The sequence below is a fragment of the Cricetulus griseus genome, chromosome 8 (genome assembly GCF_003668045.3).
Source record: "Cricetulus griseus strain 17A/GY chromosome 8, alternate assembly CriGri-PICRH-1.0, whole genome shotgun sequence".
NCBI lineage: Eukaryota > Metazoa > Chordata > Mammalia > Rodentia > Cricetidae > Cricetulus > Cricetulus griseus.
Window position 1 is genome coordinate 75,619,530 of NC_048601.1, and position 23,489 is coordinate 75,643,018.

The 23,489-nt window shown below is 43.3% G+C and overlaps 1 protein-coding gene and 1 long non-coding RNA gene across 7 annotated transcripts; one reads left to right on the forward strand and one right to left on the reverse strand.

Moving 5' to 3' along the window:
• Nucleotides 1-97: 97 nt before the first annotated feature.
• LOC113837005 (probable N-acetyltransferase CML1) lies at nt 98-12,829 on the reverse strand. 4 transcript variants are annotated; one of them, XM_027428775.2, is made up of 3 exons: nt 12,732-12,829; nt 11,864-11,915; nt 98-2,043 (listed from the first exon to the last, which is right to left on the reverse strand). In XM_027428775.2, the coding sequence occupies exon 3, from the start codon at nt 1,998-2,000 to the stop codon at nt 1,302-1,304; it is 699 nt and encodes a 232-aa protein (XP_027284576.1). In that variant the 5' UTR covers nt 2,001-2,043; nt 11,864-11,915; nt 12,732-12,829; the 3' UTR covers nt 98-1,301. The 4 variants fall into 4 exon arrangements, with proteins under 4 accessions (XP_027284576.1, XP_035304845.1, XP_027284577.1 ...); XM_035448954.1 differs by lacking the exon at nt 11,864-11,915; XM_027428776.2 differs by lacking the exons at nt 11,864-11,915; nt 12,732-12,829 and adding an exon at nt 12,131-12,192.
• On the forward strand, nt 6,328-18,096 carry LOC113837006. Of its 3 annotated transcripts, XR_004771151.1 has the most exons (5): nt 6,368-6,383; nt 11,568-11,570; nt 12,776-12,915; nt 13,221-13,308; nt 17,363-18,096. It is a non-coding gene; the product is annotated as an uncharacterized LOC113837006 (long non-coding RNA). The 3 variants fall into 3 exon arrangements; XR_004771152.1 differs by lacking the exon at nt 12,776-12,915 and having other exon boundaries at nt 6,328-6,383; XR_004771153.1 differs by lacking the exons at nt 11,568-11,570; nt 12,776-12,915 and having other exon boundaries at nt 6,339-6,383.
• The last annotated feature ends 5,393 nt before the right edge of the window (nt 18,097-23,489 follow it).

Genomic DNA, 23,489 nt, shown 5'->3' on the forward strand with positions numbered 1-23,489 from the left:
AGATGTTTACAATGACAAGCACTGTGAGGGCTTTCCTACAGAAATACAAACAAATATCTGTATCCCAGATTGAGCATTAACAGATACCTGAGCCTAGTTTAGGTGAATTATCGAGTTTATTGAAATGTGTGTAGGAATCTGAGCAAGGATTACTTACAGGAGCACAGATAATACAAGAGCAGCTTCACCACTGAAAAGCCCAGCCCAGCATGGGCCATGACACACCAAAGATGCTCCCTCCGGTCTCGTGCCATGTGCAATGTTCTCCCCAGCAACTGCTGCTTACCTTGGGTGGGCCTCAGTGATCATTTGACTTCCGGGAGCATCCTGACCTTGTAAGCCATTTTCCCTCCTGGGCCTTGTGTTTCCCTTACTGCTCAAGTCTCAGGAACCTACTTTCTACTTTTAGAAAGGAAGTAATGTTTCATTGCACAGGAAACAGCTACACTGCAAGTTTACTAAAGACAGCACTGCTGTAATATAAAGTGATAAAGTCACATTGTTTTTAATTTCCAAATAAGGAGACTTCAGTGACTACGTGCACAGGTGTTATGTGGTGCGTTCTGGATGTGTGCATACCCATATTCTATTTCTGAGAAAACAGACCTCTCTGCATGAGGACCACAAGACTTTTGGGCCCCAAACACAGGGGGCAGTTAGAAATTTCCTTTCCCAGAAGCCCTGGGTTAAGAACTTACATATTATTTTGTATAAATCCACCTGTTTCCTTAAAGAAAGTGTCCACTCTGAGGACATGAAATTGAGCTAAAGCAGCTCAAGGCCCTGGGATGCTAGTATTTTTCTCCAGTAACCCTTTGATGCTTGAATCTAGCACTGGGGGGCTCTTGTCTTGTTCCTGGACTGGGCTTAACTGAAATGAAAACCTGTGTAAGTGAAAACAGTGCAACACAAAACTCAGCGTATGCATGTATAAAACTGAATTAAAACAAAAAACAAAAAACAAAAGTGGACTCAGGTATCAGCCACTAAGTCTGAGAAGGTCAAAAACCACAGGCCAAAGTTCATGACTTCCTGGAACACAGGAACAGAGAAAGTTCCATGTTCCTTTCCCACGCATTGTTTCTAATGCAACAGTAATACAGGGCTAGGAATATGAAGCAAATGCACCCCAGAAACCCAGAGTGTATCAGAGTCCCCTCACCCATCACATGCATTAGGATCTGGTGTGCACCAGCAAGGAGCTTTTATTGGTCACCACACTGACATGACAGGGTTCACTGGTTCCTGTGAGTGGAGAGGGGCCAACAGCTGCACAGGAGCGTAGGTCCCAGCCCCACTTCCTAGGCAGAAGAGAGGGAATACTTTAATTGAATTGTAAGAATATTCATTAACCTCCAGAACACACTCATGAAATATTGGCCTGTCCTCCTGAACCCCATGCTCAGGTAGAGGGTCTCAGCGCCTCGCTGTAAGACGCTGGTCTCAAGGACAACATCACTGTAGCCCTGGTCCCGTGCAAACTGGAGGACAGTTCTGATCAGTGCTTTCGCTATCCCCTGTCCTCGATGCTGTGAGGACACAGACAGGTGTAAGAGCTCCAGATGCTTCCTCCCTACTGGGGGATCCTTGACTGGCAGACCACCCACTATGCCCACCACCTGGTTCCCAGACTCAGCCACCCAGAAACCTGAGCCACACACACTCAGGTAGGACTTGGTGATGTCAGCCATGTCTGTGCGCAAACACTTGGCCACATACTCCTTCCAGGGCTGCCTGGCAAGGAGCCGCAGCACTAGGAGCAGAGAGAAGATGCACACAGTCGCTAGCAGCCAGGAGCCAGACACCAGGACCATGGCAAGTGGCAACCCAAGAAAGAGCAGAATGGTTCGGGGCAGCATCAGCACGTGGCGGAAGGTGGCGGGGATGTGCTCCTCCATGCCCCTTGTGAACAAATCCAGGACCTTTTTGTGGTCGCTGTCCTGGTACTGGCGGATGTGATAAGGAGCCATGGGAGACTGCTGGGTGTCAAGTCTCGGCATCCGGGAGAGACAGCTCTACCTGCCTGCACACCTTCCCTGAGCCCTGCAGAAGAGAGAAGCATGTGAATTCCTGACCTTCCCTCTCCCAATACCCATGTAAGCTCTGTTTGATGGTGTGTCTATCTACTGTCACAGAGAGGAGGCAGACACCAACACTGGGAAGAGATATTGTATCAGCCACATGTGATTCCTCCCCTGCCCGCTCCCCTTTCCAGCCCCTAGCCATGGGGTACTGGGTGTGTCCCTTCTCCTCTCTGAGCCGGTGTCTTCACTTGTAGATCAGGAAGGAAGAAGATCCGGCTTTAATTCTATGACTTGTATGCAGCACACATATAAACTGCTCCCTCTCTGCTGTTACCCAGTTATAGGCTCTGTGGTCTTCAGTACTGAGATGGCACTTTTGTGCAGGAAGATGTGATGTCCTGAGAACTGTGTTTCCTATTCGAGATCCCTACATCACAGTGTTGTGTTCCCAAGCTCAAGTTCCAGCAAAGCCTCTTCTTCCCCCATTAGAAAGACTTGATCCAGTAAAAGACAAAGGGTTAAGCCTCAAACACCCCACCTTTAATATTGTGATATAAGCCCAACCTTGCTCTCTTTCCTCTCACTTGGTACCACAAGGTCAGGAGTGTCTGGAATGGCTCCCATCTCTGAGTAGCATTAAGTAGACATTGCTATCTGCCCTCAATCTGGGCAGCAGACCTTGGAAGGCAACTCATTGGTGGCTCCAGAATAATTGTAAACCAAAGGCAAGGAACTGGAATATGATGGTGGAGGTGGCACACATCCATTTTCCTTGTCACCCCATGGAATACACACAGATGAGCAAGCTCTGGCATGGCACATTGGGCCCTATCCTTGTAAAGCATGCCATCTGCTTCCTGTTTCCTTTACTTCTTAGTGTTTGTCTCCAATTCCCAGCCTGGTTGCCTGAATGCACCTGCTACAGACAGTGGTTCTCAACCTCTGGGTAGGGACCCCAGGGATATTATTGAATGACCCTTTCACAGGGGTCTCCTAACACCATCGGAAATATCAGCCATTTACATTATGATTTGTAACAGTAGCAAAATTACAGTTGTGAAATAGCAATGAAAATAATTTTATGGTTTGGGGTCACACAACATGAGGAAATGTATTAAAGGGTTATAGCATTAGGAATGTTGAGAACCACTGAGCTGGGAGGAACCTGGGGTCTGGCCACTTGCTATGTGCTCATACCTCCTGGCTCAGTAGGGCCTTCACAGAGGGCTCATCCCTGCCTCAGCTCTACCTGCTCCTAATAAGATGGATCTGTAGTCCACACTGACATCCCCACTCCTTGTTCATCATGTGGAGGACACAACTGTTATGTCTTGTGAGCCCCTTTCAGTCCCAACACATCCATTTTCCAAATGACAGTCCCGAGCAGAGCAGTTACTGGAGCTCTGAGCCATGCTCACATCCAAGAATCTTTTTGAACCAGCCAGCAGCAATACCACCTCACCACATAGGGAAGAGTGGCTCTACTGGCTCCCTTCTCCACACAATCATGAGAATTTTTTTTAAAAAGAAAGTATGAGAATATTTTTGTCAGGAAAAAGAGAAAGGAAATATTTTATTTATTTGTGTTATTTATTTTTAAAACAGTGTCTCTCTAAAGCTACATAGCTGTTCTGTAACACACTATGTAGACCGGGGTGGCCTCAACATAGCATCAGATGTCACAGAGGTCCACCTGCCTCTCCTACCCAGTGCTGAGATTAAAGGCATGTGCCACCATGCCCAATGAAAGGGAATATTTTAGATAATGAAAGATTTTTGTATGGTAATATAGGATTTTGCCGTGGATAAAATGACCGGGTTTTCCAAAGTCAAAAAGAAAGGAAAAAATAGGAGGGAAAAACCAGGAAGCTGGATGAGTGGCAAAGGGTCAAAGTGAGATGCACAAGGCCTTCGGTGCTGGGTCCTGGGCTGCTCTAGGGATTCCTTAGGTCAAGATTAAGTACATCCACACAACCTAAAAGCCAGTGCTTGCTCTGCTTAAAACAGGGAGCTCTTGTAAGACATTAATTGCTCTCAGCATTTGCAAAAATGCTTTAAAGAATAATTAAGGTAATTACTTATGCTTTTTGTTACCTTTGTCAGAATTTAACTACTTAGGAAACCCAGTCTTAGGTAAATGGTCATTAAGTCCAATTTTTTATGTTAACATCTGTAAACAACCACTTTTAAAAAATAACGACTTATATAAGTTATTATTTCCAGGTACATTTAATACCTCACATATCTGTGTGTAGAGGTTTATGTCTGAACTTGCTAACAATTAAAGATAATTAATTCATATAGAATGATCAACTCAACATGTGTTCACTTTTATACAAAATTCATCAGGTATTTGTATTATTTTAACCAACACCAATCAGAATTAAAAACAAACAAAACCACAACCTTGCCATTTTGGAAGTCCTGCTTTTTAAAATGCTGTTCTGTATGTCTTCACCATGACAAAAGACATACCTTGCTTCTGTACACATAATCCACTTACTACACCTATGTGTGATCATTAACACTGTTCTCCCTTATTCGTCCAAAGTTTATTTTTAAGTAGTTAAAGAATTATATGGCTATTGTCTGCAGACATTCTGCAGAGGCACAACCTGTAATGGGGAACCTCATTGGTGATTTTGGAGGTGCTAGACTATCACCCACAAGAAAACAAAATGTAAAAAATAGACTCCAGATAGGCCTAAGAGCCATTCCTTCTATACCTCCTCCTTGCCTAAACTGGACATAAAGGTTTTATTGGCATTGATTCCTTCACATAGTTCAGTTGTTCCCACACTCAACATAGAATCAGATCAACCCAACTGGGACAACCTGGGGAAGAGAGATAAGATCAAACCACTGAGGTCAATCAACAGTATCTTCAGAGAACATTCTTCAGACATGTGGAAAGGTGTCAGACTCAGAATCATGTCACACTGGGTGTGGTGTTGCTTCTTTGCAACCCCAGCACTTGGATAAGAAGGGTTACAATTGGAGGACAGTGTCCTCAGGGGACCCGGACACAAAAGCAACAGTAAGAATGGAGTCACTTGTGACAGGCTTTCCAAAAGTAAATCCAAGAAGTTACAGAGAATGAGACTGTTTTCCCACTCTGGTTCAAATGTTTATTATTGTGTTTGTTTCAGACAAAGGAATGCTTCAGAAATTCCCACTGCAAGTCACAGCTGCTCCTGCTACACAGGGAGTGCTCTGAGGTACATACATCTTTACATGCTAGAGAATTCTCTTGCAAGTAAGAAGCCATTCTGACAACCAGGTGCATGTCTTTCATAAGACACAGATCTCAGAGCTACTACTAGTAATGAAGAATGACTGTGGACAGATGGGACACTTTCATATTCTGTATTAGGAAGACACACTTGTACTCCATACTGTAGAAAGGAACCAAAATACACATATTATTGGCTTAGCATGGACACACTCTCATTTGTTTTAACTTCCCAGCCCAGCCACCTATGAAGGACTACAATGTTAAGATCAGTAGACTCCGAGTTTCAAGAAGTGCCTGAGTGCAAACATCCGCAGATGAGGAAAGAGTGCAAAACATAATGAACCAAAAACAGGTATCACCTCTCGGGATGTAGCTAACTACCTGACCAGGGAGGCAAAATGGAGTTCCAGGATAATTGGCTGTCTTTCCCGCCAGCCATATCACCTTCTCTCTGGCTGGAAATGAGATGGAATACATGCTTCTAAGATAATTAATCTGCTTTCTTCTTGGACTGCTGGCTCTCCAGATATACCGTAGTTTTAAGATTCAATCCCTTTCTCTATTTATTGTGTTTCTGGCAGGAAGCACGAACCAAAATCTGGATTCACCTTGGTGGCCATCCTGCCCCAAGAGTAGCGCCCTGGTTTTGCACAACTGCTTATGAGGACTTCATCCCAGCATCCTTTCAGAGAAACTTCCCTAGCCTCCTGTGTGCTCAAAACATTTGCCTCTTGCCTCTGCCACAGCCGTGAGGGTCCCCTTTGTCACTAGACCTCCAAGCAGGGGAGGAGCTCCTTCAATATAAGCCTCCACCACACTGCACCCCCGCTTCCTCCCGACAGCACACTCAGTAAACTGAGTCTCCAAAGCTCTGAAAAACTGCGACTCTCGTCCTGGTGAATAGTTTTCTTTTCCCAGGAAGAACCTGAGGAGGTTAAACACAGGCTAAGAACAAAGCCGACCCTCAACACCGTACCTCAGCTTCTAGGCCCGACCTCTGGGTTCTTTGCACTCCCGACACAGGGACGCAATAGAACCAACTCTCCACAGAGTCCACAGGCAGCTTCCGGAAGTGGTGAGGCTTGTTTCCGAGGGGACGATCTTCTGAGACGGACAGGAGACTGGTGAGTAACGCTCGGTGCGAACGACGGCTCTCAATGCGCGGTCACAGTTTTGTGGGCGATGCGGGCGTCTCCCGTTGCCAGTGTTTGTCGAGAGTCCTCCCAGGCCGCGGGTGGAGAGCGAGGCAGCCTCGGAAGGGTGACTTGGACCGGAAAACGGCTCGGCTGCGCGCTCCGGGGCGCCCCCTGCAGGCGGTGCCCGAGGCTGATGCAGGAGGAGCCGCGCGGGGGCGGCACAGCCACTGCGATGCCCGGCGCTGGGAGGGGGGCGCGTCGGAGGGCAGCCCCTACCCTGCCCGGGCCAGCGGCCTGGGCCCCAGGGACCGAGGCAGAAAGCCCGAGGACAGGGATGCCGCCTTGGGAAGCCTGAGCGCTGGAAGCTGAGGGCAGGCCCTCGGGGCGCGAGAGGAGTCAGGCAGGGTCCAGATGCTACCTGCGGGACAGGTGACTTCAAGTTAGGGCTTCAGCTTCAGCTCTTACTTCCTCCTGAGGACCCTGTGAACATCGGATAGGTTACAGTTGCATTACTGGTGGGCAGGGCTCAATGAGGAACGCTCTTGGGATGATGTTGATGAGAGGTGAGTCAGAATTAAGATTTGGAGGTAGATATCAGGACTTGGGCACTGGACGTGGTGTAATAGTGAGAGGCATTTGCCTTAGACCACCTTCTGTTGCTAACATCACAACACCTCATGGGGTGAAGTGATTGGTTTTTCCAGACAGGGTTTCTCTGTGCAGTCTTGGCTGCCCTGGAAGTTACTCGAGACCACACTGGCCTGGAACTTAGAGAGCTGCCTGCCTTCCTGTCAGGGAGTTGGTTAGAAGGGTAGTAAAACTTGGATTCGTTAACAGAATCACTCTGAAGACATAAGTCATTATTTTGATAATCTTATTACTGGATTAAAGATTTTTTTGAGTGCAAAGTCCTAATTGCTTTGGAGATAAACTTTATAATGTGCATTAATGATTTTTTTGAGTACAGAGTCCTAAACACCTTCTGAAGTCCCCACCTGGCCCCACTTTTTAATCTCTCGCATTTGGGAACTAGATTTCAACATGAATTTTACAGGCATCAAAACCAGATCGATATTAAGTGATGATTCCAAAGTTTCTGGCCTAAATGACTCTTACACTAAACAAGAACTATTCTGAGGCTAAGAGTTCTTTTTCCTTACTGTTAAAAATCAGACCAGGAGTTTGATTCCCAGTGTCCACATTGCATTTCACAAAAATGTGTAACTCCAGTTGATTGAATTCAACACCTTCTTCTGGCTGCCACAGGTACCAGAATGCAAGAATGTACTGGTAAGTACAGTTCCAGGTGTTGGTATATCTGCCAGTCTGTCAGTTCTTTGGTGTTCTGTCCTTGATTTCACAGAGGAAGACTGAACAAGGAAGACTCTCAACAGCACTGTTTTTCACTGTGAATGATATTTTACACTTTTAAAAATAGAACGAACATGTTCACTACTAATCTTAGGCATGATAATTATCTGTTTGAAGGGTATGTCTCAAACAGTCATCTCACTAATCTCTCTCAAGCCTTTTTGAGTATTTTGTATACCTGATCAAAGCTCCATCCCAAGGGGTTTTCACCATTTATCTGGTCACTCCTTGTCCAAATCATGTACCAACCGGTAAAGAGTTACCCAACTAGCTGAACAGATATTATAGTTTGATTTCAGCCTGAGCCCATGTTTTCTGTCCCGACCATTACACAAAATGACTTCAGGGATCCTTCATTTAATTACTGCTCTACAAATTCCAACGTCATTAACTTATCTAGCTGTCACCACAAAGTCTTGTTACTAACTGCCTCTGAACTAGTGTTCCAGGAATCAAGGCCAGTTATGCGTTTCTCCTTTATATAAATTTAGTCTCATGTGTTTGGAAGCAGTCTAAATATGTTTTAAGACAAATATTTCCTTTTTCAATGATGGGAGCAGAAGCCTCTGTCGAAATGGCTAGGCTGGCATGGCTGGTGGAGACACAGTATAGGCTTGGATTACTTTGTCTACCTACAAATATTCAAGAAAAGGGCAAAACACATATTTTTCTTTTCAGGTATTTTCTAGACTTTAAAGGCCCATGCTCCCTACCACCTTCAGCCTTGAATTTCTGGTCCTCCTCTTCTGAACACCTCAGGGCTGTATTGTAGATGAGCGCTGTCACACTGGTTTGATACAGTGCTCAGGACTGAAGCTAAGCTTTTCTGCATGCTAGTCTAGCCCTCTACCAACTAAACTGTTTCTTCAGCCCCTATTTTCAGTATCATTTCTTTAGAAGCAGCTTTTTAATTATTTTAAGATTTTTATTTTCAATTTGTGTATAGATGTGTGTCTACATGTATGTGCATGTTTTGGGGGTGCCCTGGGAGCTGAAGTTACAAGTAGTTGCAAGCCACCTGATATCCATGCTCGGAAGCAAACTCAGGTGCTCTGCACGAACAGCAAGTGCTCATAACTGCTCAGCCATCTCTCCAGCCCCATGAGGAGCTTTTACAAAACCTTCACAGTTAGGCTGACCATAGGCTGAGCATGAGGGAACAAGCTCGTGACCCAACTGCTAGTGTCAGAAGCAGTAGGGTTGGGTGTTCCAGGACAGCCTGGCACAGAAAATGAGAATAACAAAGATTAAAGTGACACAGTAGCCACATTTTGTTTGTTTTTCCTGTGATTTTGCTTAATGTTATTACTGCTTTGGCAGATCAACACTACAGCACTGATTTTGTTTTGTTTGAAGTCGGGGGCTGTTGTGTTGAAAATTGAACTTGGCCTTGTATATGCTTGGCAAGTGCTTGATCACTAAGCCATTTTCCCTGCCATCACGATGGCTTTTAATGGCTGGACCTTTGTTCTCAACCTTTCAAGGTGATAAAAGGACATCTTATTTCTCATTCTCAAGGTTCCAATTAATTCCTTGAGAAATGGATCCTACAGATGGAAAGGATGAATAGAGCTTAGCAGATTGGCCCACCAATGAATCAGGAAGACTTCAATGCTGGAGCTCAGTAGTAGAGAGTGTGTTTAGCCTTCGTAAAGCCCTAACGTCAATCTCCCACTAAAAAGAGTGATGGCTGAAATGGTTTTCAAATCATTTTTTTGTAATTATAGCAGTCTGTCACACCTAGGACATCATTCACAGTAGGTGAGCCCACACACTGAGCATACCTATACTTCAGCTGATATAGTAGGTGGTGAGTCACCACACCTGCTGAGAATTATCTCACTATTGTATGCTTTCTGTCAATTCCATGTTGGAAAATATAGCTGTGGGTATATTGTACTACTTGAGTATTATAAATTATTCCTTAATATTTATGGCCAGGTTTTGTTAAAGTATAAATGAAGTAGATCAGGAATTTAGGAAGGATTTTGGTAAATTAAGGCCTTACTAATGCTGTAGGTAATCTGAGATCCATCTGTTATGATAAATGTTACAATAAATCTTTCTGCCAAAAGCAGCTGAGCCCCACTGCCACGTGTAAGCTTTACGCCAGCCACCTGCCCAAGTTAGGCCCAAATGAATACACAGAGAGACTTGTATTAGGTACAATGCTGCTTGGCCAATGACTAGGATTCTCATCTGTTAGCTCAGTATCAATTATCATACATCTATATATTTTATAAGACTTATCTTATCAGATGCCTTATTGGCGTCCCTCCTAGCTGGTGGATCACATGGTGCCGTTGGAGCAGGAGCCGAGGGGAAAGAGAGCGACACTTCCTTTTTCCTCTTCTTAAATATGAGTCTCCTTGCTATGTCACTTCTTGTCTGGAACACCATTTCTCTACTACATTTCCCAGAATCCTCTTTGACTCCTAGTCCAGCCTAACCTGCTGTCACATTGGCCAAGCAAGTACTTTATTTATAAACATACGCAGAAGTATTTCCCCCATCATCTCTTCTTTTCTGTCTAAATAAAAAGAAGGGTGACTTATTTTTTATAATAACTGAAGAAAACTATAACCATAACTATCTGTCTTCAACTCTATCAAAGACCACAGAAGGATAATATATAAACTCTTGAATTGACAGGACATCTTGCTACCTGGGCAGTCACCCAAAGTTCCTCTGTAAATGTTGGGGCATCCATCTTCAGCCTATAGGCCACAGTGTGTCTAGCACACTCCTCCATTTTAACAGGAACCCTTCAGTTTTGTGAGTTTAGCAGTCATTTTCTTGTGGGTCCTGCATGTCCAATTTATACAGCAACAAACAGTCCAGGCAAGAGCAGTTTCTTGCCCAAATGGCTAGTCTTGCCATGTTGAAAGCAAACTCCATAAAGAGTTTCTTCGATGCCCATCCTCCTTTCTGACATAATTGGTGTGCCAGGAGCAGTTGTGTCTCACTGCCAAGAAAAACCCTAAACCATTTAAATGCCATATTTCTGTAGGTCTTTGAAAGGTTTGAAGAATACCTAACCATCTCAAATACATCTCTATATCTAGAAAACCTAACTAACCTAATTATAAGTTCTGACTATTATAGGTAAAAGATCTGTATAAACACAATACCTAAACAAGAGTAGACATATACATATCACAAAACTGACCTTAAAGTTGTATCAATAAATGAAAATCTTTACCAATTTAAAGTATTCATTCCTATATCCTATTCCCCTTTTCTTTCGTTAAAAAGAGATTGACTATGCTCATTATCATTTATAACTAACCTCATTTAAATGAAAAAAACATTTATAAACAATACTTGGGAATATGGGCGTCGTTCTTTCTAAACTGCTTCCTGCTGATTGGGGGCGATGTTCATATACCATTAGGATCATGATAAAACATAGAAACCTGACCAAGTCCTTGTTTTTATAGTCTGTAAGGCTGTATCATCTCAGCTTCAGGGGGTCTTGCTTGATCAAACCATATTAGTCTGGAAGGAATCCACAGCTTCTGATTTTCTGTGTAAATACAAGTAAAACCTTTATTTCTAAGTAGACTGTCCTTAAACTCAAATCCTGAAGTTAGAGCATTTTTAAAATGTATAAGTTGGATTAATTTAGCAGCATTTTAATCAAATGTATTTTAGCAGCAGTAATTCTTTCCTCGGCAATCAAACAATTTAAAGACAACAGTATGGCATTTAGTATCCAGATTCTCTGTGTATTTTTCATCTCTAGGTGGCTTTTTTACTATTCTACTTTTACTTCCTTTTGTTTCTTTTTTTTTTTCTGAGACGGTTTCTCTGTGGAAATCTGCCTGCCTCTGCTTCCTTCAGCAAATTCTACCGGCATTGGCCACCATAACCCGGCTATTCTATTTCCTCCTGTTACTTTTTCTCTCACAAGCCTACATATATTTTTAAATGTAGTGTAAACCTTTAGAGGTTTTTCTTTATCTGGATCTGTCTTTATCATCTCAGAAGTGCCGAGTCTAAACCCCAGAAGCAAGCGCCGGGACGGCGCGAGCATATGGAAGCTGCTCCCATGCAGCTCAGTGGCCCAACAGGGCAGGCTGTGGCGGCAGGTTTACCTCTTTCTCTGGGAACCTTCGGGCATGGAGTTATCCCACTTCTGACACCATTCTGTTACGATAAATGTTACAATAAATCTTTCTGCCAAAAGCTGCTGAGCCCCACTGCCACGTGTAAGCTTTACGCCAGCCACCTGCCCAAGTTAGGCCCAAATGAATACACAGAGAGACTTGTATTAGGTACAATGCTGCTTGGCCAATGACTAGGATTCTCATCTGTTAGCTCAGTATCAATTATCATACATCTATATATTTTATAAGACTTATCTTATCAGACGCCTTATTGGCGTCCCTCCTAGCTGGTGGATCACATGGTGCCGCTGGAGCAGGAGCCGAGGGGAAAGAGAGCGACACTTCCTTTTTCCTCTTCTTAAATATGAGTCTCCTTGCTATGTCACTTCCTGTCTGGAACACCATTTCTCTACTACATTTCCCAGAATCCTCTTTGACTCCTAGTCCAGCCTAACCTGCTGTCTCATTGGCCAAGCAAGTACTTTATTTATAAACATACGCAGAAGTATTTCCCCCATCATCCATCATTTCCTGCCATCCTGCACCTTGGTGTCTTTGAGGCAGTAGCCTCTTGACCATGCCCAGAAGCTGCTCATCTTGCCAAACAGGGCACCGTGCACTTCCTTGGCTTTTCCCCAGGAATGGGAGAACTAGAAACAGTATGGCTGAGTAAGGAACACAACTTATGCAGATGCCAAAGCATCTTTGGCTTTGGACTTCCCTGCTTTAACCATTCTGTAGTTTATGAAATTAATTTGTTAGGGTTAACCATCAGCTTGATAATAGCCTTCAGAGTCACCTGAGAAGGGAGTCTCAATTGAGGAATTAGGAAGTTCGTACTGGTCTATTGACCTACCTGTGATGGACTGGCTTGACTCTTTCTTGATTATTGTGATGTAGAAGGTCCTAGCCCACTGAGGGCAACACCATTCCTTGGGCAGATGGTCCTGGACTGTAATAAAAAGCTAATTAAGCAGAAGCCAGTGACTGAGTCAGCAAGCAGTGTTCCTCTGTGGTTTCTGCCTTGAGTTCCTCAAAGGGTAAGCCAAATAAATCCTTTCCTCCCCTAAGTTGCTTCTGGTCAGAATGTTTTATCACAGCCACAGCAATGAAGCCAGAACAGAAATAGGAAAGTAGAACGTAAGGGTTTTGTTAAGTTGGTTACAGCTGAATGTATTTTTCATATGCAATTCCAGGACATGGGGAATAGGGGCAGAAGGCCGGAAGTACTGAGCAAGCCTAGGACAGCGAGACTATCAGATGAGAGAGACGGGAGAAACAGGGTCGGGAAGATGAGTACAATCTTTTACATGTAAACACCTGTTGGTGTTTTGCTTTTGTCCAGTAGTGTCGTCCTTGTCTATGAAATGCAGTTGTCACAGCAGTTGGACCTGTTTCCTGAATGCAGAGTGACCCTTCTGTTATTTAAAGATGTAAAAATTGGCTCTCTTCCGGGGATGGTGCTTTGAGGCGCTCAGAATGGTCCAGCGTTTGACATAGCGATGTCGGCTTTCCTATAATACAGTCTCTAACAATACTAGGCTGTCTCGAACCCCTGGCAACAGGATTGTTTACTTTTATACCAAGAAGGTTGGGAAAGCACCTAAATCCGAATTCGGTGTGTGCCCAGGCAGACTTTGAAGGGTTCGTGCTGTCAGATATCAGACAGTCTATCTGAGCATGGCTCTCTAGGCAGTATCCAGGGTCTTTTGTTTCTCCACATAAAGTTGCTAATTGTTCTTTCAAGGTCTGTGAAGAATTGTGTTGGGATTTTGATGGGGATTGCATTGAATTAGTAGATTACTTTTGGCAAGATTGCCATTTTTACTATGTTGATCCTACCTATCCAAGAGCATGGGAGATGGTTCCAATTTCTGGTAGCTTCTTTAATTTCTTTTGAGCCTCAAAATTCTTAGGGTACAGGTTGACCTGACCTAGTGAGAGCATAGAGACCCTAGTCATAAAGCAGGGGAAACAGCATGGGACAGAAGCAAGTCCTCTGAATGTAGGTGCCAGGTAGGAGGCCAAGTCAGTCTAAGGGAGCTCTAACTCTGGAACCATTGTTTAACCCTAGAGCACCAGTGGACCTTCAGAGCCCATTCCCTATGGAGTGATAACATCACAGCCCAGATAGAGCAAGGTGGGCCCAGTCCCTCCCTCACATGATATGGTAAAATTTGAAGGTCTGTGCTGGAGGACCTCGCTATCCCTGGGGATAAGTTGGGGGATGGGGTCCTGGAGGCTGCAGGGGAATTGGGAGGATTCGAGGGAGAGGGTTTGGGGGCAGTGGATATATAAATATGAGTAGTAATTAAATAATTTAAATTCAAAAACAGGAAAAAAGTTATGAGGTAGAAATAAGAAATGAGGCAGAAATAATCCTAAGATAACACCGAACATTCATAACTAATAAAGAGCCTCTGTGTCGTGATTTGGAAGTTGTCTGGTTGCCCAACAGAAAGCCTGTTACAGCACATGGTTGCTCTTTCAGAACACCAGGATTCAATTCCCAGCATCCACCAAGCAGCTCGCAATAGTGTGTATTTTCAATTCCAGGGGATCCACAGCACTATTCTGGCATCCATTGTGCATTTCACACATGTGGTACAAAAACATACATGCAACAAACACACATACACATTAAAATAATTAATAAAATGCTTTTTTGGATAAAATAGGTTTTCTAAAGATATAAACATATCTCCATATGCTTACTTTCATTGAAAGATATTTTCTTTCCTTTTCCTGCTTTTTTTCCTCTGGGTAATTACAGATGTATCTGTTCATGTGTGTAGGGATGAGGGTGAGAGGCAGGGGTGGTTGTGAAGACCAGAGGACAATTTATGTAGTTCTATGTATCCATCTTTAAAATGGTTTTCAAAAGAAGATTCTTGCACCGGCCTGGAAGAATTCTACAAATGGGCTAGGCTGGCTGGCCAGGAAGTCCCAAGGATCTGCACTGCCTTCACAGTGCTGGTATTACAAGCAACGTATCACCTCTCTTTTATTAAAAATAGTTTTTCAAGACAAGGACTCTCCCTTTTTCTTGCTCTCTCTGTCTCTCTTTCTCTCCCTCTAAATAGAGATACACACACACACACATACTAACTGAATCATGGTTCTCTGTGTGGTCCCAGATGTCCTGGAGCTCTGTGTAGACTACGCTGGTCTCAAACTCATAAATCTGCCTGCCTCTGTCTCCTGAGTACTGGAATTAAAGGCAAGCAACACCATCACTCAGCCACAACTAGTGTTTTTTGGGTGGGTTCTGCGATTCAGACTCAACAGGGCAAGCACATCACTGACTGGGCTATCTGCCTAAGCACCCCAGCCCTTTTTTTCTGTATTGTATTTTGTTTTGTGATAGGGTCTCATTTACCCCAGCTCGCCTTGAATACACTATAGTCTGGAAGAACCTTCTACTCATTTGTAAATCAGATAATAAAAATCCCAAGAGACTAGTGGAAACTAAGAGGTTTTCAATATACAATTCTGCAAAAAGGGACTCCAGCACAGAGAAAAGGCATAAATGACCAAGTTGGGGCTGGGAATTGGTGGCACACGCCTTTAATCCCAGCACCCAGGAGGCAGAGACAGGCAGATCTCTGTGAGTTGGAGGACAGCCTGGTCTAACAAGAGTGAGTTCCAGGACAGCCTCCAAAGACACAGAGATACCCTGTCTCAAAACATAAAATAAAATAAATGGCCAAGGTGCTGATTTGGCACCAGACAGTGGTTTTTGAAAAACATATTGAGAGATATTCCTGTTCTCTCCTGTAGGCTTGTAGGACTTGAATCCCCTTAATTCCCTATATCATTTGCCTAGGACAAAATCCTCATCTAATAAATAATTTGGGACTTGAATATGTCCCCTTCTGGGTGCCAGATTCCCTAAACTGAACCAGCTAAATTAATGAGCACAGCACTTATAACTTTCTGAAACAAAGAAGGCCTAGTGACTAACCAGGGAAGAGGTTCTAGGAGCAGCCTGCTTGTCTGTCACTGTGATGAACTCTAGCTCACCTCATGCTGAGAATGGACTGTAACAATCTCTTTCTTAACCTCTTTATTCTTCTCTGTTATCCCCAAGTGCTGGGTCTACAAGTGCACACGACCACTTCTCCTAGTGAGTTTTAGCTTATCATTTGACATTACCATGTGGTTTAATACATTCGTGACATGGGTTTATGTACTAAGGTTGCTGTCTGAAGGTCCCAAGGAATCAAGGTGTGCTTTTACTGTTAGGTGGGTCATCATCTTGTTTATGAGATTGTTGTGATCATTGGATTTCTTTTCCTGTGTCCTCTCTATTTTCTCCTGGGGAGATGCTGTGCTCTTCCAGAGAAAGCCTCTGTCACCCAAAATGCAAGAGAACCCCAAATCTACACAGGCAAGGAAAATTTGGTTCATGGCTGTCAGTGGTCGTTTCCTGGTATGCCCTGTATGAATGAAGACAAACCACCTGGTGGAGGAAGCTGGTTCTGCAACAGGGTGGAATTCCAACACATTAGGTCCCATTCAGGAGTTGAGCTTCTTGGAGTTGCTCTAGTGGAATCAACCTGCTCTGCAAAGGGAACTGGGTGTTCCTGCCGGGTCTTAACTCGTGCCTATTGCTTGTTTTCTTCACCCAGACACTGGCGGATGCTTGCCTGCCTTCTGCTACCCTGTGCCAAGGGTAGGCCCTGCCCTGTGGTGTTTTAGTAGCTGTGTACTCCACTGAAATCCAGGCATGGAGGAAGGCAGACTGTGTTGCACTGTGTGTGTGGTAACCAGGCCTCCCGGGCAGGAAGTGACATAACAAAGAGACCCATATTTAAGCAAGGAGAAACAGAAAGTGTTCCCTTTCTCCTTCGCCTCCCCCAGAGGCGGCATGTGAGCCACTGGCAAGACAGGGTGCCAATAAAAGGCATCCTTTATAAGATAGTTCTTATACAATATATAGATTCATGATAATTAAGACAATGGGCTGCAGCTGGAGGAGGAGCTGGGTACACATCACCCTGGCCTGTGAGTGAAGCAGGCAACAGCTGACCTGGACACCTAGGACAGACTACAGCAGCTGTTGTGCACACTGCTCAAGCTCCCAGGCCCAACAGCACCTGCTGCTCATCAACAATGCAGGCGAGACTCTCTACTAGTCCAGGGCTGAGGCCTCTCCTTAGTGTGTAGTACCTGAAAGACCAGACTTAGAGCTGAAACAGGATGTCCGTGCAGGGTTAGCCCAGCCTCCTTGTCTAAAGCTCCTGTGAAACAGTCGCCATTGCCTTGAGAAGTGCCTTCTGGCTGCAGGGGAATTCAAGACCTGAGGTCTCTGAACAAATCCCCCTACTTTTCTGAAGAGATCTCAGACAGGTGTATTCATAGCCTGCATTAGCAGAGTCTGCTGAGCTGGTGTAGATGGGAAAAATGAATATGAGGAGAAACTGTGGAAGGCTGAGGAGAAGAGAGCCACTGCTGCTGTGTCATTTCTTCCATCCTGGTTTTCAGGTACTCTTGTGGATATTTCCAAAGCCATCCTGAATGTGAATGACCCAGGAGAGGTGAACAACTACTGGACTCTAAACCTGACCTCCATGCTCTGCTTGATCTACAGCAACCTGACTCCATCTCGCAAAGAACATGCACATTCTGAATATTTGAAATCTGAGATATGGACACAGGAGTCATGAAATCAGGCTGTGGCAGCATCCTTGTGTCATCTTAGGCCTGTGGAATAGAGAGGCAGTAATAGGTCCCTGCTGGCCTAGATCAGTGAGACACCTCATTTGAACTTTAAGCTGGAAGCCCTTGGTAGTGGAGCACCCCTTTAAACCCAGGATTCGAGGTGGAGTCAGGCTGATCTCTGTGAGTCTTGTACAGCCTGGGCTACAGAGTGAGTTCCTGCACAGCCAGGTGTACACAGAGAGTACTTGTGTGAAGAAATAAACAAAATAATTAAGTTGTAAAAGCACTGGATGAATATTTTGGGTCTATAAGTGTGCTCAAAGTTTGAGCACAGACAGACAGACAAGAACACACACACATACACCCCATGTGGTCATGGATGTGTCCTACACACACACACACACACACACACACACACACACACACACACACACACAGCTTATGTACAGTTCTCCAGTCCTGCCTTACCTTTTGTTCCTAAATACTGTCTAGATCCTATCTATACTCATGGTATTTCCTTCTCTTTTCCAAAGCTTGTGACTCTTAAACTAAACAGTGACATAAATATCAGTCCTCTCAAATGAGAAATCCTTTCTTTTTTCCTCTCCTCTTACTAGACACAGGTTTTCTGTATGTAGTACAGACTGCCAAGGACTGGCAACCCCCTACCCTCAGCCAGCTGAGTGTTTGAGCTACAGGTGTGTACCTAATCTGAGTGGATTTTGTGGTTTTGTATTTAAATGATGTGTGTAACTGTGGATATCCTTAAAATTTTAATCTTTCTGCTTCCATGTGCCAAATGTAGGGATTCCAGGAATTCTCTACCAAGCCTGGTTTATTTTATCCTGGGGACCAAACTCAGGGCTTCCTTCATGATGGGCATGAGGTGTAGGGGAAGCTGTAGCCAAGCCTTCTTAGGGGCTGGCTACAGGAGTACCTGAGGGCTTGTGAGGGCGTGGTCAGAGTGAGTAGGGGGACTGCATTTCGGTTTCGGTTTCTCTTTGCTTCTTGCTGTACAGACTACCACCGGCTGGCTGGTTCGCTCTGTAAGTAAGGCTTTTCCCTATTAAATACCCTTATATTTCTACCTGACTCCGTATTGGTAATTACCTACTATATCTGGTGTCAGAAGTGGGATACGAACCCACGCCTTGACTACAATGTGCAAGATACTGGAGCTTGGGTAGGAGAAGCCATCTCCAAAGGTTTAAAACGGCAACAGGAAATTAAAAGTTCTAGAGGTGAGGATGTAAGGGCTTGGCATGGAGAAGCAACTTACAGAAGTCAACATAGATAGCAAGAGGCTAGAGGTTACTACTACTATGAACGAGAACCTTGGTTAGGAAGAGCCTAGGTTAGGAGACCACAAAGGCCCCAGCAACCTAGATGTTTCAACTGTGGTAAAATGGGACATACTAAGAGAAATTGTATACAAATGAATTCTAACAATGCCTCATATGGAAGGCCACTGCCTTCTGGATTGTGTAGAAGATGTGGTAAGGGCAGACACTGGACCAATGAATGTAGATCGACCAGGGACATACAAGGAAACCCCTTAAGGTCGGGAAACCCCGAGGGGGGGACTCAAGAAGGCCCCCACATCGAGAAAGGTCAGGTCATTCCCAATAGCAGTGGAAGACAATCTCTCACAGGAACAATAGATAGTTCTTTGCCTATTGTGAAAAAAGATATTGCTCTAGATGGTAGTTTGAATAGTGATGAAGAATCAAGTGTGAATGGACAAAATGAGAAACGCATATTTTGGCAAGCTTCTATTAATGATAAAAGGCCTCAGTTAAAAGTTAAAATTAATAATAAAGTTATTTCTGGCTTAGTGGACACTGGGGCGGATGTAACTATTATTATTCAAAAGTCTTGGCCTCAGAAATGGCCTCTTAGAGAGGCAAATGTACAATTTTTAGGAATTGGAACTCTATCTAGAGTTCGACAGAGTGTTAACTCAGTGGTCTGCATTGGACCGGAAGGACAGAAAGGGATACTGAAACCATACGTGGCAGATATAGCTATAAATCTCTGGGGTCGTGATCTCTTACAGCAATGGAATACTCAGATTAATATTCCTCCAGTGTCAGATACAAATTATGAAAAAGATATGGTAAGACGGAGCCAAAGGCCCTGCCATTGAAGTGGCTTACAGATGAACCAGTTTGCGTAGGACAATGGCCTATGACTCTGAGAAGCTAGAGGCTTTAGAAAAGTTAGTACAGGAACAGCTTGATGCTGGACATATAGAGGAATCTACCAGTCCTTGGAATTCTCCTGTATTTGTCATCAAAAAGAAGTCAAGTAAGTGGAGAATGCTGACAGACCTGAGAGCTATAAATAAGGTAATTCAACCAATGGGCTCTCTGCAACCTGGAATGCCATTACCTTCCTTAATACCTAAAGGATGGCCTATCATAGTCATTGATCTAAAGACTGTTTTTTCACAAATACCGTTACAGGAAAATGATAGAGAAAAAATTGCATTTACTGTACCAACTCTTAATAATTCACAGCCAGTTAGGAGATATCAATGGAGGGTTTTGCCACAAGGAATGCTAAATAGTCCTACTTTGTGTCAACACTTTGTACAGCAACCTTTGGGAGTAATTCGTAAGAAATTTTCACAATCTCTTGTTTATCATTACATGGATGATATTCTTTTATCAGATTCTAATAAGGAAACTTTGGAACGTATGTTTGAAATGGTGAAGGAAGTTCTGCCTCATTGGGGATTACAGATTGCACCAGAAAAGATACAAAGAGGAAATTCTATTAACTATTTAGGTTACAAGATAGACTTACAGAGAATCAGACCTCAAAAGGTACAAATTAGGAGAGATCGGTATCAAACTCTTAATTCTCTTCAGAAATTATTAGGGGAAATTTCTCAATTACAGACGATTATTGGTGTAGAAGGACATGACTTAAAGCATTTAAAATGGCCCTTAAAGGTGATAAGGACCTAAACAGTCCTAGAATATTATCTGATGAGGCAGAAAAAGAGTTACAATGGGTAGAAAACAGAATATTGAATGCACATGTAGATCGGATAAACCTTAATTTAGACTGTATTCTGGTTATCTTGCCATCCAGAGAATACCCTTCTGGAATTCTGATGCAGAGGGAAGACAATATATTGGAATGGATATTTCTGCCACATAAACAGAATAAAAAGTTAAAGACATATATAGAAAAGATTTCTGATTTGATTTTAAAGGGTAAATTAAGACTTTGTCAGCTGACTGGAAAAGATCCAGCAGAAATTATAGTACCTTTAACTAATGAAGAAATTTCCTCCTTATGGAAAGATAATGAATATTGGCAAATAGCTCTTACTGACTTTTTGGGAACAATTAGCAACAACTATCCCAAAACTGACAGAATTAAATTCATAAAAAAGACAGTCTGGATTCTTCCACGTATTGTAAGACAAACTCCCATTTCTGGAGTTCTACCTTCTACACTGATGCCAACAAATCAGGTAAGGCAGGTTATAAAGCAGGTGAGGTAAGTAAAGTAGTTCAAAGTCATATACATCTGTACAAAAGGCAGAATTATATGCAATTCTCATGGTTCTTATGGATTTTACAGAACCTCTTAATATAGTTACTGATTCTCAGTATGAAGAGAGAGTCGTGTTACATATTGAGACTGCAGAATTTGTTCCTGATAATACAGAATTAACTTCTCTGTTTTTACAATTACAGGAAACTATCAGAAACAGAAGTAATCCTATGTATATTACACATATCAGATCCCATACGGGTCTGCCTGGCCCGCTAGCACAAGGCAATGATGAGATTGATCGTTTATTAATTGGAAGTGTGCTAGAAGCCTCAGAATTTCATAAGAAACATCATGTAAATAGCAAAGGTTTGAAAAAGGACTTCTCTATCACTTGGCAACAAGCCAAGGAGATAGTGAAAAACTGTCCTACTTGTTCCTTTTATAATCAAACTCCATTGCCAGCAGGTTGTAATCCTAAGGGCATTCGGAGAAATGAGGTTTGGCAGATGGATGTCTTTCACTTTGCAGAGTTTGGAAATTTGAAATATGTGCATCATACCATAGACACATTCTCAGGGTTCCAATGGGCTACTGCTCTTAACTCTGAAAAAGCTGATTCTGTTATTATACACCTGCTAGAGGTGATGGCAGTTATGGGTATACCTGCACAAATAAAAACTGACAATGCTCCAGCATATGTCTCTACGAAATTGGAACAATTTTTCAAATATTATAACATAAAGCATGTTACCGGTATACCACACAATCCTACAGGACAAGCAGTGGTTGAGAGATCTAATAGAACACTTAAGGAGATGCTTAACAAACAGGCTTGGATGACTAAACCCCCCAAACATAGGTTGTATAATGCTTTATTAACACTAACTTTTCTTAATGCCAATGAGAAAGGACAAACAGCTGCAGAAAGACACTGGACTACGGGAAAAACTGCTGAACTCAATCAGCCGGTATACTTCAAAGATGTACTAACCTCTGTATGGAAACCAGGACATGTGTTACGTTGGGGTAGGGGTTTTGCATTGGTTTCTACAGGAGAAGAAAAACTTTGGATACCATCAAAGTTGATCAAGATTCGAGTGGAAAAGGAAAAACCTCTCGACGAGGACAAATGACAGGTATTCTACTAAGGTATATCTTATAAACTAAATAGAAACCTCCCAAAGGAAAGGGAAGTGTTTTGCTTTTATCTTCACAGGAAAACTCATCTTCAAAAGGCAAAGGACACTGCATGGGTAGATACTTAAGAAAAAAAGGTAGCTATAACCATCAAATAGAAGGAATGTGCCATACGGTAAACTTTACAGCTGTCTCTCAAAAAACTCTATTTCTCTTTATTTCCTAGTCCCTATTCAATTAAACCAATGCTGGACTTAGAGGTGGATTTGGCTTTCCTCCTCTAAAATCCAAGCACATTATTTAACTTAGCTTTAGTGTTTCTGTGTTGTATCAAGAAGCCAATTGATGTAATACAGAATAAAAGAAGAATTTGGGGACTGTCTTTGTCTTTTCTTGGATCTTTCTCTCAAGGTGTACACCCTTTCATAATTGTTATGCTCTCATGGTTGCATTCCCTAGCATGTGTACATACACAAGCAAACATTTCTCTGCTAACTGTTTATGTTTGAGTTCCACACAGCCAATGAAGACCTGCCTGACAGCAATCCCTGGACACCCTGGAAAGAAAATGGGCCACACCTCCTCGACTGCACTGGATCCAACTTGCTCCATTTCAACTGACACTCCTGCCAGAGGTTCGGGTACTGACTTCAATCAAGTTGAGGATTTCAAGCGAGATCTTCAATCAAGCGAATCCCATCTAACATGGACTGGATACTAACATTTTCTTTCTACAGGACCCCACATGACTATCATCGTCCCATTTCAGCAGGAAGTAACTTGGAAAATGCTACGCCCCTTTCCCCATTGTTGTCACTTAGGATAGTGTATATACCTTGTTAGGAATAGCTTCCTATTGTTTATGGTTCGGTTTGGAAGGAGGTGTTCAGGCTTGGACACCTCTTTCAGATGACTTTAGGGTTTAGTTAAAATAGATAGTTATCTTCTTATATTTTACCTTTATACTGTTAAGTTTTAATCCTCTTTTAGACTAAAAGGGGAATTGTAGGAGAAGCTGTAGCCACGCCTTCTTAGGGGCTGGCTACAGGAGTACCTGAGGGCTTGTGAGGGCGTGGTCAGAGTGAGTAGGGGGACTGCATTTCGGTTTCGGTTTCTCTTTGCTTCTTGCTGTACAGACTACCACCAGCTGGCTGGCTCGTTCTGTAAGTAAGGATTTTCGCTATTAAATACCCTTATATTTCTACCTGACTCCGTATTGGTAATTACCTACTATAATGAGGTGTCCCAGCTGAGTCACACCTGTATCTCAGCCTAGTCTGGGATTCGATATGTAGCTGTA